At 45.9% G+C, this 12,305-nt stretch overlaps 2 protein-coding genes across 3 annotated transcripts in view; both read left to right on the top strand.

Moving 5' to 3' along the window:
• The window catches only part of LOC143955398 (uncharacterized), a 95,313-nt gene that overhangs the window by 52,485 nt on the left and 30,523 nt on the right, over positions 1 to 12,305 (top strand). Inside the window, exon 12 of the mRNA XM_077465453.1 lies at positions 8,460 to 8,535. Within this exon, the coding sequence (XP_077321579.1) occupies positions 8,460 to 8,535 (76 nt within the window). The remainder of the gene's footprint in view (positions 1 to 8,459; positions 8,536 to 12,305) is intronic.
• Positions 10,069 to 11,396, top strand: LOC143956067 (oocyte zinc finger protein XlCOF7.2-like). 2 transcript variants are annotated; one of them, XM_077466194.1, is made up of 3 exons: positions 10,069 to 10,354; positions 10,948 to 11,075; positions 11,164 to 11,396. In XM_077466194.1, the coding sequence occupies exons 2-3, from the start codon at positions 10,977 to 10,979 to the stop codon at positions 11,353 to 11,355; spliced, it is 291 nt and encodes a 96-aa protein (XP_077322320.1). In that variant the 5' UTR covers positions 10,069 to 10,354; positions 10,948 to 10,976; the 3' UTR covers positions 11,356 to 11,396. The 2 variants fall into 2 exon arrangements, with proteins under 2 accessions (XP_077322320.1, XP_077322321.1); XM_077466195.1 differs by lacking the exon at positions 10,069 to 10,354 and having other exon boundaries at positions 10,748 to 11,075.

Genomic DNA, 12,305 nt, shown 5'->3' with positions numbered 1-12,305 from the left:
CAGTAGATCCAGTGTTGGGACAAGGTGGTCTAGAGTTCAGGGTGAATATGCCAAATTGCGTCCCCCCCCAAAATGTATAAGCATTATGTGTCAGTGAAAATTCCCCTCCTCCCAGGACAAATCTCCCCCCCCCCCGATGAAATCCCTCTCCCAGCTCAAATCGTCTCTCCCCCCCCCCAAATAAATTTGCCCTCCAGCACAAATCCTCTACCCTTTCAATCACAAATCTGCCCCCCCTCCAAATCCCCATCCTTGCCCAAATATGTCCCAAAAATTTCCCCTCCTAGCACAAATACCCCCCAATCATCCCAACTAGCCCAAATCCACCCCCCAAAAAAATATTTACCCTCTACCGTTTACTACTTATAGCACAACCCCCCCCCCCCGCAAATCCTATTATAAATCCTATCTCTCCATCCCCTCTCCAAACACAAATCACCACACCTCCCTAAATTTGCCCTCCTAGAACAGCTCTTACCTTCTGCCTGAATTTCCTTCTAAACACAAATCCCCCCCCCCCCCCCCAAAGCTCCTTTCGGTGCCCCCACCTCACATAACACCACAGTGCCCAGGCCCCGCCGCCCCTCCTGCCCACCCTTTGTCCCCAGCCCTGAGTAGAGCCCTCCCTCAACAGTAGATCCCTCACAGCAACAACTGACCCCCTCCCCCCCAACAACATAAGACCCCCTTCTAGCAACAATACCAACCCAGCAACAACAGATCCCCCCCAGCACCCGTTGCCACTACATACATTTAGGGCTGGAGGTTCCCACTGAAAAAAAGGCCTTCTACCAGAAAACTTAAGGGAAGGATGACCAGAGTGGCGTGCAGAGCATGGGGGGGGGGGGGGGGGGGGGAGAATGTACATCTTTTTTCAGGGTGTGGTTTGTTAGTTGTAGACCGGTTTGGATTAGATTGTAATAAAACAGCACTAAGCTTTGGTTATTCATGGGCAAATATGGCAACACTTTGGCAACTGTGAGAAGGAGGTGAGCAATAAAGAGGACTTCCTCACTGGCTATCATGACGACCTATGGACAACCGTACCGATACACGGCAAAAAAATATAGGCAATGAAATGCCAGAACATCCAATCCAATGAGGATTTGTCTTTCACCGAGGAACCTTTTCATAACTTGCTATTGGCTGTTGGACATGAATGTGTTTTTTGATTTTATTTTTGTCTTACTGGAAAAGCTGTGTTTTTATTGGTCCAGATAATGTATTAATAAATTAAAAAAATCTGATGTATCTTTTTGCATTAGTTCTATAAGATTTGTATGTTTTTATTAGTTATTTCAGTTCTCAAAAATAAAAAAAAGAAAGCTCTACATCTTTACGGTATTCTCTTTTTTTTTTCTTTTTTACCAACGACCATAATTCTTAGATGATTGGTGTGTGCTTAGTTCGTAGACAGTCATCCATTCATGTTCTAATAGTAGAGAAGATCCAGTTCCACACGTGTCGTTTTGTACCCGAGAGGTAAACAAACTGGGTCCCGGTGTGGGAAATATACAGTACCTTAAGCCCCTTTCACTGGGCGGACCGATCGGGCTTTCATTTTTTTTTTTTAGGTGGACCCGATTGAACTTCCCCTTGCCATCTGTGGAGCAGAGGGTGTCCAGGGATGTCCATTGACATCCTCCACTCCACTTGGATGGTGGGGCTTCAACCTGGACTCTTCTTCTTCTGAGATGTTCGGCTTCTCCTTGTCCCCAAGTACTGTGCAAGTGCTGCACCTGCGCAGTACGGCCCGGACACTATCCGATAGGCGGACACTTTGTGTCAGAACACCGGTCAACACTGGAAATGGAGAATCCAACATTTCCAACAGCTCCCTCAGGAGTCATGACTATATTTGCAACACAACTATAGAGAATCAATTATTACAACCAATCTATTAAAGAAGCACCAACACACACACAGTTGAGTCAAAATGATATTCATTGGGAAAACCAAGAAGGTAAAAGCATCCCCTGTAGCCAAGAAAGAAAGTGATCCAACACTGTCTCTCTAGGGCAGTGATGGCGAACCTTGGCACCCCAGATGTTTTGGAACTACATTTCCCATGATGCTCCTGCACTCTACAGTGTAGTTGAGCATCATGGGAAATGTAGTTCCAAAACATCTGGGGTGCCAAGGTTCGCCATCACTGCTCTAGGGCCACTTTCACATTGGATGGGAATGGATGGTGCCTAAAAAAAGAAAATGAAAGGGCTGCCGAAATTCGATCCAATCCTATCCGCTAAAAACAGATGGATAGAGATCCGTTCCTTATCCATCAAGCAGATTGGATCAGATGGCCATAGGGTGTAAACGGACATTTACACACAGCCTCCCATAGAGGATAGCGGGCTGCGTCTACATAAGCAGAGCGGACACGGACCAGCCATCCACGGGTTCAGCAAACCGATTCCCCGCTGAGCTGGCAGCCTCCATCCAATGTGAAAGTGGCCCTAGAGAGACTTCTCAGTGTTGGATCACTCTCTTGGCTACAGGGGATGCTTTTGACCTTCTTGGTTTTCCCAATGAATATCATTTTGACTCAACTGTATGTGTTGGTGCTTCTTTAATGGATTGGTTGTAATAATTGATTCTCTATAGTTGTGTTGCAAATATAGTCATGACTCCTGAGGGAGCTGTTGGAAATGTTGGATTCTCCATTTCCAGTGTTGACCGGTGTTCTGACACAAAGTGTCCGCCTATCGCAGGCATGTACTGGCCATTGGGGCTACCGGGAGTTTCCCGGTGGGCTGATGGCTCAGTAGGCCACTCTGATGTAAGGGGGCTGGTGATGGGACACTCTGATGTAAGAGGGCTGGTGATGGGACACTCTGATGTAAGGGGGCTGGTGATGGGACACTCTGATGTAAGGGGGCTGGTGATGGGACACTCTGATGTAAGGGGGCTGGTGATGGGACACTCTGATGTACAAAAACACTTTAAGCAACAGACAGCATGGATTCATGAAAGACAGAAGTTGTCAGACAAATCTGATTTCTTTTTATGAGGAGGTAAGTAAAACCTTGGACAGAGGGGTGGCGGTGGACGTGGTATACTTGGATTTTGCAAAAGCATTCGATACAGTTCCGCACACACGGCTCATGTGTAAGGTAAAGTCTACAGGTTTGGAAATATCAGTTTGTAAATGGATAGAAAATTGGCTAGAAGACAGAATTCAGAGAGTAGTGGTTAATGACTCTTACTCTGAGTCGTCTAAGGTTATCAGTGGTGTACCCCAAGGTTCAGTGTTGGGACCCTTACTTTTTAACATCTTTATAAATGATATTGGGTCTGGCATCAAAAGTAATATTTCTGTCTTTGCAGATGACACCAAGCTATGCAGTGGAATAACGTCTTTACAGGATGCCTCCAATTTACAAGCCGACCTCAATGCTCTGTCTAATTGGGCGACTATGTGGCAGATGAGGTTTAATGTTGATAAATGTAAAGTTATGCACTTGGGGCCTAAGAATATGCATGCATCATACATGCTAGGGGGAGTACAACTGGGGGAATCCATAGTGGAGAAGGATCTGGGGGTTTTGGTAGACCATAAGCTCAATAACAACATGCAATGCCAAGCTGCTGTTTCCAAAGCGAGCAAAGTCCTTTCTTGTATTAAGAGAGGTATGGACTCCAGAGAAAGAGATATAATTTTGCCCCCCTGTACAAATCATTAGTAAGACCTCACCTGGAATATGCCGTTCAGTTTTGGGCACCAGTTCTCAAAAAGGATATCGGGGAACTGGAGAAAGTGCAGAGAAGGGCAACCAAACTGATAAGAGGCATGGAGGAACTCAGCTATGAGGAGAGATTAGAGGAACTAAATGTATTCACTCTTAAAAAGAGGAGAATAAGGGGGGATATGATTAACATGTTCAAATATATTAGGGGTCCATATAGTGAACTTGGTGTTGAGTTGTTCTCTGTACGGTCAACCCAGAGGACACGGGGGCACTCTTTACGTCTAGAGGAAAAGAGATTTCAGCTTCAAGTACGGAAAGGTTTCTTCACAGTTAGAGCAGTGAAAATGTGGAATAGACTCCCACCAGAGGTGGTTCTGGCCAGTTCAGTAGATTGCTTTAAGAAAGGCTTGGATACTTTCCTGATGGTACATAATATAACTAGGTACTAACATAGGTAAAGTTGATCCAGGGAAAATCCGATCGCCTATTGGGGGATCAGGAAGGAATTTTTTTCCCCTGCTGTAGTAAATTGGATCATGCTCTGCTGGGTTTTTTTTTCGCCTTCCTCTGGATCAATTGTGGGCATAAAATTGGGTATCTGGATTGTACGATTATTTTTTATTTTATTTATTTGTTTTTAAGGTTGAACTGGATGGACTTGTGTCTTTTTTCAACCTGACTAACTATGTAACTATGTAAGGGGGTGCTGATGGGACACTCTGTTGTAAGGGGTGCTGATGGGACACTGTTGTAAGGGGTGCTGATGGGACACTGTTGTAAGGGGGCTGGAGATGGGACACTCTGATGTAAGGGAGTGCTGATGGGATGCTCACATGTAAGTTGGCCGGTCTGGATGAAGTCCAGGGCCAAATTTCTGTCCCAGTCCAGCCCTGGCCTATCGGATAGTGTCCGGGCCGTACTGCGCAGGTGCCACACTTGCACAGTACAGGGGACAAGGAGAAGCCAAACATCTCAGAAGAAGAAGAGTCCAGGTTGAAGCCCCACCATCCAAGTGGACATAGGGCTGCAGATAGTAAGAGGGCCCCTTGCGGGCTCGTTTCGCTCGCCACGCTTCGGGCATGGCCTTGCTTCGCTCGGCTCTTTTATATTCTAACTCTATGTCTACTTGGATGGTGGGGCTTGAACCTGGACACAGTGCGCAGGCACCGTTCATCTTCGGAGATGTTCGACTTCTCGGCGGACACTATGTGATGGGGGACAGTATCTGATAGGACACCGGCCTCGTGACCGAACCCAATAAAACAATGACACACCAATATCTGGGAAATAACACAAAAACAATCTCTGCAGGTAACTAATAACAGGGCAATAGTAGAAATATTAAATGCAGCAAAACAAAGCTGGAAGTACACTGTACCCCAAGAGAAAGTAAAAACTATAGTATTCGGGTTCATTTTCTTTGCCACCTGTGAAAAGGCCTTACCACAAATGCACTACGAAAGTAGAACACAACACTGCAAGTACAATAAAACAATATAAATGCAACGGTATTTAATACCCCCGGTATAGCTAACCACTAAACTATCCCTAATTAATACTGGCCAGTGGTGAATCCTTCCTCTCCCATGTTTCTTCTTTGCAAAAAGTCAACTGACCTCCGTCAATGGTCCACCTGTCCTATGAAAAGCTGTACTGGGGCCAAGGTGAAGGTTAGGCTAAGGTGCTGCTGGAAGATTTCTTTCTGAATCCTTCCTCTTCCATGGGTCTTTTCTGCAAGAAGTCAATTGACCTCCGTCAATGATCCACCTGTCCTCTGAAAACCTTTATTGGGGCCCAGATGGAGGATGAAGATGAGGTTACAGTGCTGCTGGTAGATATCCTTCTAAATCCTTCCTCCCCAATGAGTCTTCGGTGCAAGAAATCAATGGATCTCCATCAACGTGTCCACCTGTTCTCTGAAAACCTTTTCTGGGGCTCTGATGGAGGCAGATGAAGGTTAGGCTACAGTCCTGCTGGTAGATTCCTCCTAAATCCTTCCTCTCCCATGTGTTTTCTCTGCAAAAGGTCAACTGACCTCCATCAATGGTACCTCTATCCCAGACTTTCTCAACCTTTTCAACATGGAGAAACCCTTGAAATAACCTTTTGCTCTCAGGGAACCCCTGTTAAAAATGTCTATATCTACAACTCATGATACATTGGTGTGATGGTCAGTGGAAGAGCGCTTCTTACATCTGTGGTCTTCTGGAAGAATCCCCACCCTACAGATAGCTAAAAAGATCATTGGTGTCACTGGGAACTTATCTGGGAGGCAAAAATTGGTCATTGCTCAAGGAACCCCTGGGGGCAGATAAAGGTTAGGCTACAGTGCTGTTGGTAGATTTCCTCCTGGATCCCCTCCTCTTCTATGGCTCTTCTCTGCAAAATGTCAACCGACCTCCACCAATGGTCGACCTGTCCTATGAAAATATTTACTGTGGGCCAGATGGAAGCACAAGAAGGTTAGGCTTCAGTGCTGCTGGTAGAATTCCTTTTGAATCCTTCCTCTCCCATGCGTTTTCTCTGCAAGTAGTCAACTGACCCCCGTCCATGGTTCAGAGGAGGTAATAAGATCTTATTTTATATTTACACCCAGTAATCCCCCCCCCCCGTCATGTCCGTCCTCTTCCTCCATATTTCTATATCCTCTGTGCTACACATATGTATGTGTGTGTATGTATGTGTGTGTATATACATATATATATATATACATACCCTGTTTCCCCGAAAATAAGACCTAGCGTGAAGCCGGGGTGCTTTCACACCGGGGGCGGTGCACTTGCAGGACGTTAGAAAAAGTCCTGCAGGCAGCATCTTTGGGGCGGTGGAGGAGAGGTCTATAAACCGCCATGTCCATTGAAATCAATGGGCAGTGCTGCAGAACTGGGAGCTTTTAACCCTTTCTTCGGCCACTAGTGGGGTTTAAAAGCGCCCGGCTAGCGGCCCGAAATGAAAGCGCCGCTAAAACGAAAACAGCTGAAGAAACAGCTGGAGGTCCGCTAATTGCATATCCCTGACATAGATAGTGCAGAGTAAAAATAAAGAGCAATAAAGACACCATCCACGTGATCTTCAGTGGTACTATATGGATATGACATGCAGGTGACTCCGTGGGAATAATATGAAACCTCCACCAATAATAAAGATGGCCTCTCACCTCACCGAGGGGACCCTTTGATTATAGACGGTCAAATACACCTTCCCTTACGGGCACATATGGATGGTACACACATTCAGGTAGGTCCAGATACAGCAAGGAACAGCAGCTTGGTGATGTCTCCTGCCGGGGGAATGATGCGGAGTTCGGGCTGCGGCTCCCACTAAGGACAGACGGCCTCCCAGCGCTACACCGCGTCCGTCTCATACACGTCGGCCAATACCTGAGAAATACAGTACCTTGATAAAGTATTTATACCCCTTGAATATACCCCATCTGGTGCAGAGTCTATAGATGTGGGTTCCTCCTTGATCCGACCTGCAGGACTGCTGTAGTATGTTCCGACTGCTGGGAGGGGAGCAGGGGCGGACTGACAGCTCATGGGGCCCCCAGGCAATAGGAGATTGGGGGGCCCCCGAGCAATAGGAGATTATGGGCCCCCCAGGCAATCAGAGATTATGGGGCCATACACACACATTATACAATCACACAGTATACACAGACATGTTTCTATTGGCTGTGAAGGTACTGGAGAGGTGGGGCAGCTATAATCTCAGGATTTTTAGACCAAAAGGATGTCGGTAAGGGACATTTCAGAGACAGATGTAAAAAAAAACCACAGATTTTAACATACTGTCCCTGGTTTTACTGAGGCTGGCAACCCTGATGGGGCCCCCTAGTGGCCCGGGGCCCTCGGGCAGGGCCTGAGTAGCCAAATGGTCAGTCCTCCCCTGGAGGGGAGGATGGCCAGCTCAAGAGCCTGGAAGTTCCCCGGGAAGCCATGCTAACCAGCTGAAGGATAGACGGAGGAACAGACGAGAGGGCAAGGCACAAGGCTACATGCTCAGAGCATCTAGCTCCTTCTACAGGCCTCTCCTCTGGTCCTCCATCCTTCCGGTGATGTCACTTCCTCTGGGCGTTCCACGCTGGTTAGCGTGGCTTCCCGGGGCTCCTCCAGGCTCCTGAGCTGGCCGTCCTCCCCTCCCAGCAGTCGGAAAACATACTACAGCGGTTCTGCAGGTTGGATCAAGGAGAATACCCCAGTTGAAGTACAACTTGGACGAAACGCGTAGGACTGCTTCGTATGCTTCCCGTATTGCTTTTTAAACCCATGTGATCACAATTTCTTATTTTATATTTTATTACTATTTGTATATTTGGCATTTTTTTGCAAATAAAAAGCCAATTTGCACTCTCAGACCTACACCATTGGGAGCCTGTTTTTTTATGTCTTTACATGCCACTTGCCCCTTGTGTCCTTCGAGTGATCTGAGAAACACACATCTCGATTTCCTTGGTGCCTGAGCTTTGGACTGCCGAACCGTCCAGATGATTGTGGATGGCGAGAGATCCTACACAGCCAGCTTTCTCCAAGTGATTACCGTTTTATGTCTTTAAGATCTGGTGTTGCTGACATACAGGTCCACCAACTCTGGTAAGAGTATTTCGTCATTTTCGATTGTTTTGGATGTCATTACTCCTTCAAACACAGCTGACCACTGACTCCCCTTGCACAGGATTGATCTCTGAGCCCTGGTGGCCCATCCCCATTTAGGAGGGACTTCTAGTGGACTCTTGCTTTGTTTTTTTCACTATTGGATTTCACTTCTTAGCGCTACACAGAGTAGAGAGATAGTAAAACGCAAACAAAGGAAAGGGAAAGAGAAGAAAATAAGAGAAGAGACCAAAGTGAGGAATCACCATAGTGAGGATATATGCCTGTCCAGGAATCCACCAGGCCATCAATCCGGTGCCAACCTTAAGCGTCTGGTACCTGCAAGTAACAAAGCCAGGGGGTCCATATCTTTTCAAACAGTGATTGTTTATCCCGTAGAATGCGGAAAAAAAAAAAATTCATATAGCATAATCCAAGTTAACTTTCGCTTCATCAAAGCCAAGACAATCACTGGGCTTTCCCAAGCAGTAGCGATACAAATTTTAGCCGCCAGAAACATATAGACAGATTAAAGTCCGTGTGAATCTCGGGATATTTTCCACAGGTTTGTTGAGCAGAGCCTTTCCAAGGGTCTTAAGTAATAAGAACCATAACGACCAAGCATATGAACAAGTGAACCTGCCTCCAGAAACGACGGACCTTAGGGCAGGTTCACCATGTATGAAGAGCGGAGCCCACCTGGCCACAAGCCCCTGAAACAGGAGGGTGACGCACCCGGGTACATTTAAGAAAGGCGTTCAGCTACCATCTACTAAATATGAGATTTCTTTATTTTTAAGCCAAGAAAAAAATGATGACCGTTAAGGTGATGATGAGAAGGGACTAAAAGAATCCAAAAGTCCTTCATTGGAATCAGTGCATAGCCCAGCAGAGCTTTCCTAGAGCAGAAGGTATTCACATGTCTCATTCCATTCTGATCCCAAAAATATAACAGCAAATTTATTCCTTTTTTTTTTTTTGAGCAGTGGGCGGAGTTATGTAAATCAAGACTTTACACCCCGATGGCCAACTGCATATCCAGAACCGTTGTTACATAGTAGGTGAGGTCGAAATAAAAACACAAAAAGTCCATCAAGTCCAACCTATGTGTGTGAATATATGTCAGTATTACATTGTATATCCCTGTATATTGCGGTCGTTCAGGTGCTTATCTAATAGTTTCTTGAAACTATCAATAGCCCTCGCTGAGACCACCGCCTGTGGAAGGGGATTCCACATCCTTGCCGCTCTTACAGTAAAGAACCCTCTAAGGTTAAACCTTGAATGTTGAGTTGTGTACCTGTAGCCTAATGTTACAGAACCATTTATTCCAATCCGCACACAGCTATCTCAGGCTTCTTGGCCATCATCATTAATGTGAAAAACCCCCCTCGAACGTTACACATAGTTTCTGAAAGCAGGGACCCTGGAGAATAATATGGTGGCAGTTCTAAAAATTAAATGTCACGTGATATTAGTGCAATGGTTTATCAAGCCTATATTTTCAGTTAAAAAAAAAATGCACTAAAGGAAATTTGAGTGCACACATAAACTATGAGGTTGCCCCAAGATGCTAGATACCAAACATGTCAAGCCTGAAAATTGGACCCTGGTGAGATGGTTACAAACTGTGGTACACTAAATGTTTTCATAGGCGATGCTTTAAAAGCCTTTACAGGTCATCCATTTAGATTTAACCATAAATAATGGCCCTAGAATTAGTGCTTTAACGTCCGTGAGTGAGGTGATACCTAACAGGTATGGGCACAATTGATGTTGGGTTCTGCGTATGTTTACGTTTATATGTACATGTAGGTGTTGTTTTTGCTTTGAACTCAGGTATAAAATATGCAAACAATTTTTAGCCATTACAGTATTAAAAAGCAGCAAAGGCCAACGTTTTTATATCCTCTACGAGGCGGTGATCTCACTTATTGTCCGTGAACAATACAAACAGTAAGTGACGTCAAGTATATACAGGAAGTGATCTAAGATACAGACAGGAAGTTCCGGGTGAGAGGTGAGTCGGGAGGAAGTAGAGAGGAGACATTGAGGGAACTGGCAGCAGAGGAGGTAATAAGATATTATTTTTTATTTACACCCAGTAACCCCCCCCCCCCCCCCCCGTCATGTCCGTCCTCTTCCTCCATATTTCTATATCCTCTGTGCTACACATATGGATATATATCATTGACATATATACATCCTAAATCTAGAACCATTTATCCAACTGTCCATCCAGAGCCTCTGGTTTATAGACCAGATACATTCTAAATATAGAACCATTTATCCAACTGTCCATCCAGAGCCTCTGGTTTATAGACCAGATACATCCTAAATATAGAGCCATTTATCCAACTGTCCATCCAGAACCTCTGGTTTATAGACCAGATACATCCTAAATATAGAGCCATTTATCCAACTGTCCATCCAGAACCTCTGGTTTATAGACCGGATACATCCTAAATATAGGACCATTTATCCAACTGTCCATCCAGAGCCTCTGGTTTATAGACTGGATACATCCTAAATTTAGAACCATCTATCCAACTGTCCATCCAGAGCCTCTGGTTTATAGACCAGGTTCTACAGTAAAAACAATAAAAGATAAATCTCCTGATGTTTGTGATTTGATAGAAGTGATGCTGCAATTCTGTACCTCACAGTATGTTAGTGGAGGATCGCTGGCTCTGTGATGGACGCGGGTAAACTCACATCGCGCTGCCACCTTGTCTTCACAGGAGAAGATTCTAGAGATCATAAAGAAAGACTCAATGATCTGCTGACAGGAGAGGTGAGGAGGATTCTGGGAATTCTGGGACATTATGCAGTAACAGACAAGGGATGTGTCTGGATGGTGACTGTATCATTGTGTGTGTCAGGTTCCTATAAGGTGTCAGGATGTCACTGTCTATTTCTCCATGGAGGAGTGGGAGTATTTAGAAGGACACAAGGATCTCTACAAGGACGTCATGATGGACAATCAGCCGCCCCTCACATCACCGGGTAAGAGGAGACTTTATTGTAAAGGAGAGAGCAGTACGGAGGCTCCACCTAGATCCCCCATCATCTGATAAACACATAGAAACAATGTATTCAGTCAGTGTGTGTGTTTCCTACAGATGGATCCAGTAATGGGAACCCACCAGAGAGATGTCCCTGTCCTCTGTATTCGCGGGATTCCACGCAGGAAGATCTCACCATCCCCCACCATCATCAGGTAGGTGGGGCTGAGCATGTAGACCTAAAAATGTATCATAAGCTATGAGATGACGATCCTCTATGTCAGGCATATCCAAAGTCCGGCCCATTCCGGTTTCGGACGGCCCGCCTGGTAATTTTGACATGTATATCTTTTGTGGCCTCCAACGAATCCCTGAGCACCGGGGGCCACAAAAGATATATATTCTGGCTGCCTTGGAGGGGACAGGAAGGAGGCAGAATGAGTGGTGTACATACAGGAGAATTTCTTGTTTTACGCGACAGCCTCTGTAAAAGGAAGTCCCGTCTCCTGCGCTGTGATTGGACGACTGTTCTGTCCATCATAGGAGGCAAGACTTTCTATTAAAGAGGCCGCCGAGAAAACAGGAGTTTCTCCTCCTCCTGTCCCCTCCGAGGCTGCAGATGGGCATGAATCAGGCTGCACTGATGGCAATGGTAAGTCTGCATTCATGTCAATGAGGGTGCTGCATTCCTGGCAACGTGGGTGCTGCATTCATGGCAACAGGGTTTGCTGCATTTATGGCAACGGCGGTGCTGCATTTATGGCAACGTGGGTGCTGCATTCATGACAACGGGGTTTGCTGCATTCATGGCAACGGCGGTGCTGCATTTATGGCAACGTGGGTGCTGCATTTATGGCAACGTGGGTGCTGCATTTATGGCAACGTGGGTGCTGCATTTATTTCAACGTGGGTGCTGCATTTTTGGCAACGGGGTGCTGCATTTTTGGCAACGGGGGTGCTGCATTTATGGCAACGGCGGTGCTGCATTTATGGCAACGGCGGTGCTGCATTTATGGCAA

The sequence above is a fragment of the Lithobates pipiens genome, unplaced genomic scaffold, assembly GCF_037356315.1.
Source record: "Lithobates pipiens isolate NorthernLeopardFrog02 unplaced genomic scaffold, aLitPip1_a1.2 Scaffold_35, whole genome shotgun sequence".
In the NCBI taxonomy this organism is placed as follows: domain Eukaryota; kingdom Metazoa; phylum Chordata; class Amphibia; order Anura; family Ranidae; genus Lithobates; species Lithobates pipiens.
This window is presented reverse-complemented; position numbering and strand designations above follow the sequence as displayed.

Bases quoted from the DNA above. Each gene is read 5' to 3' on its own strand.
- LOC143956067 (XM_077466194.1), top strand. From the start codon at position 10,977: ATGGACGCGGGTAAACTCACATCGCGCTGCCACCTTGTCTTCACAGGA. The intron at 11,076-11,163 runs GTGAGGAGGATT...TGTGTGTGTCAG, and splicing joins ATGATCTGCTGACAGGAGAG to GTTCCTATAAGGTGTCAGGA.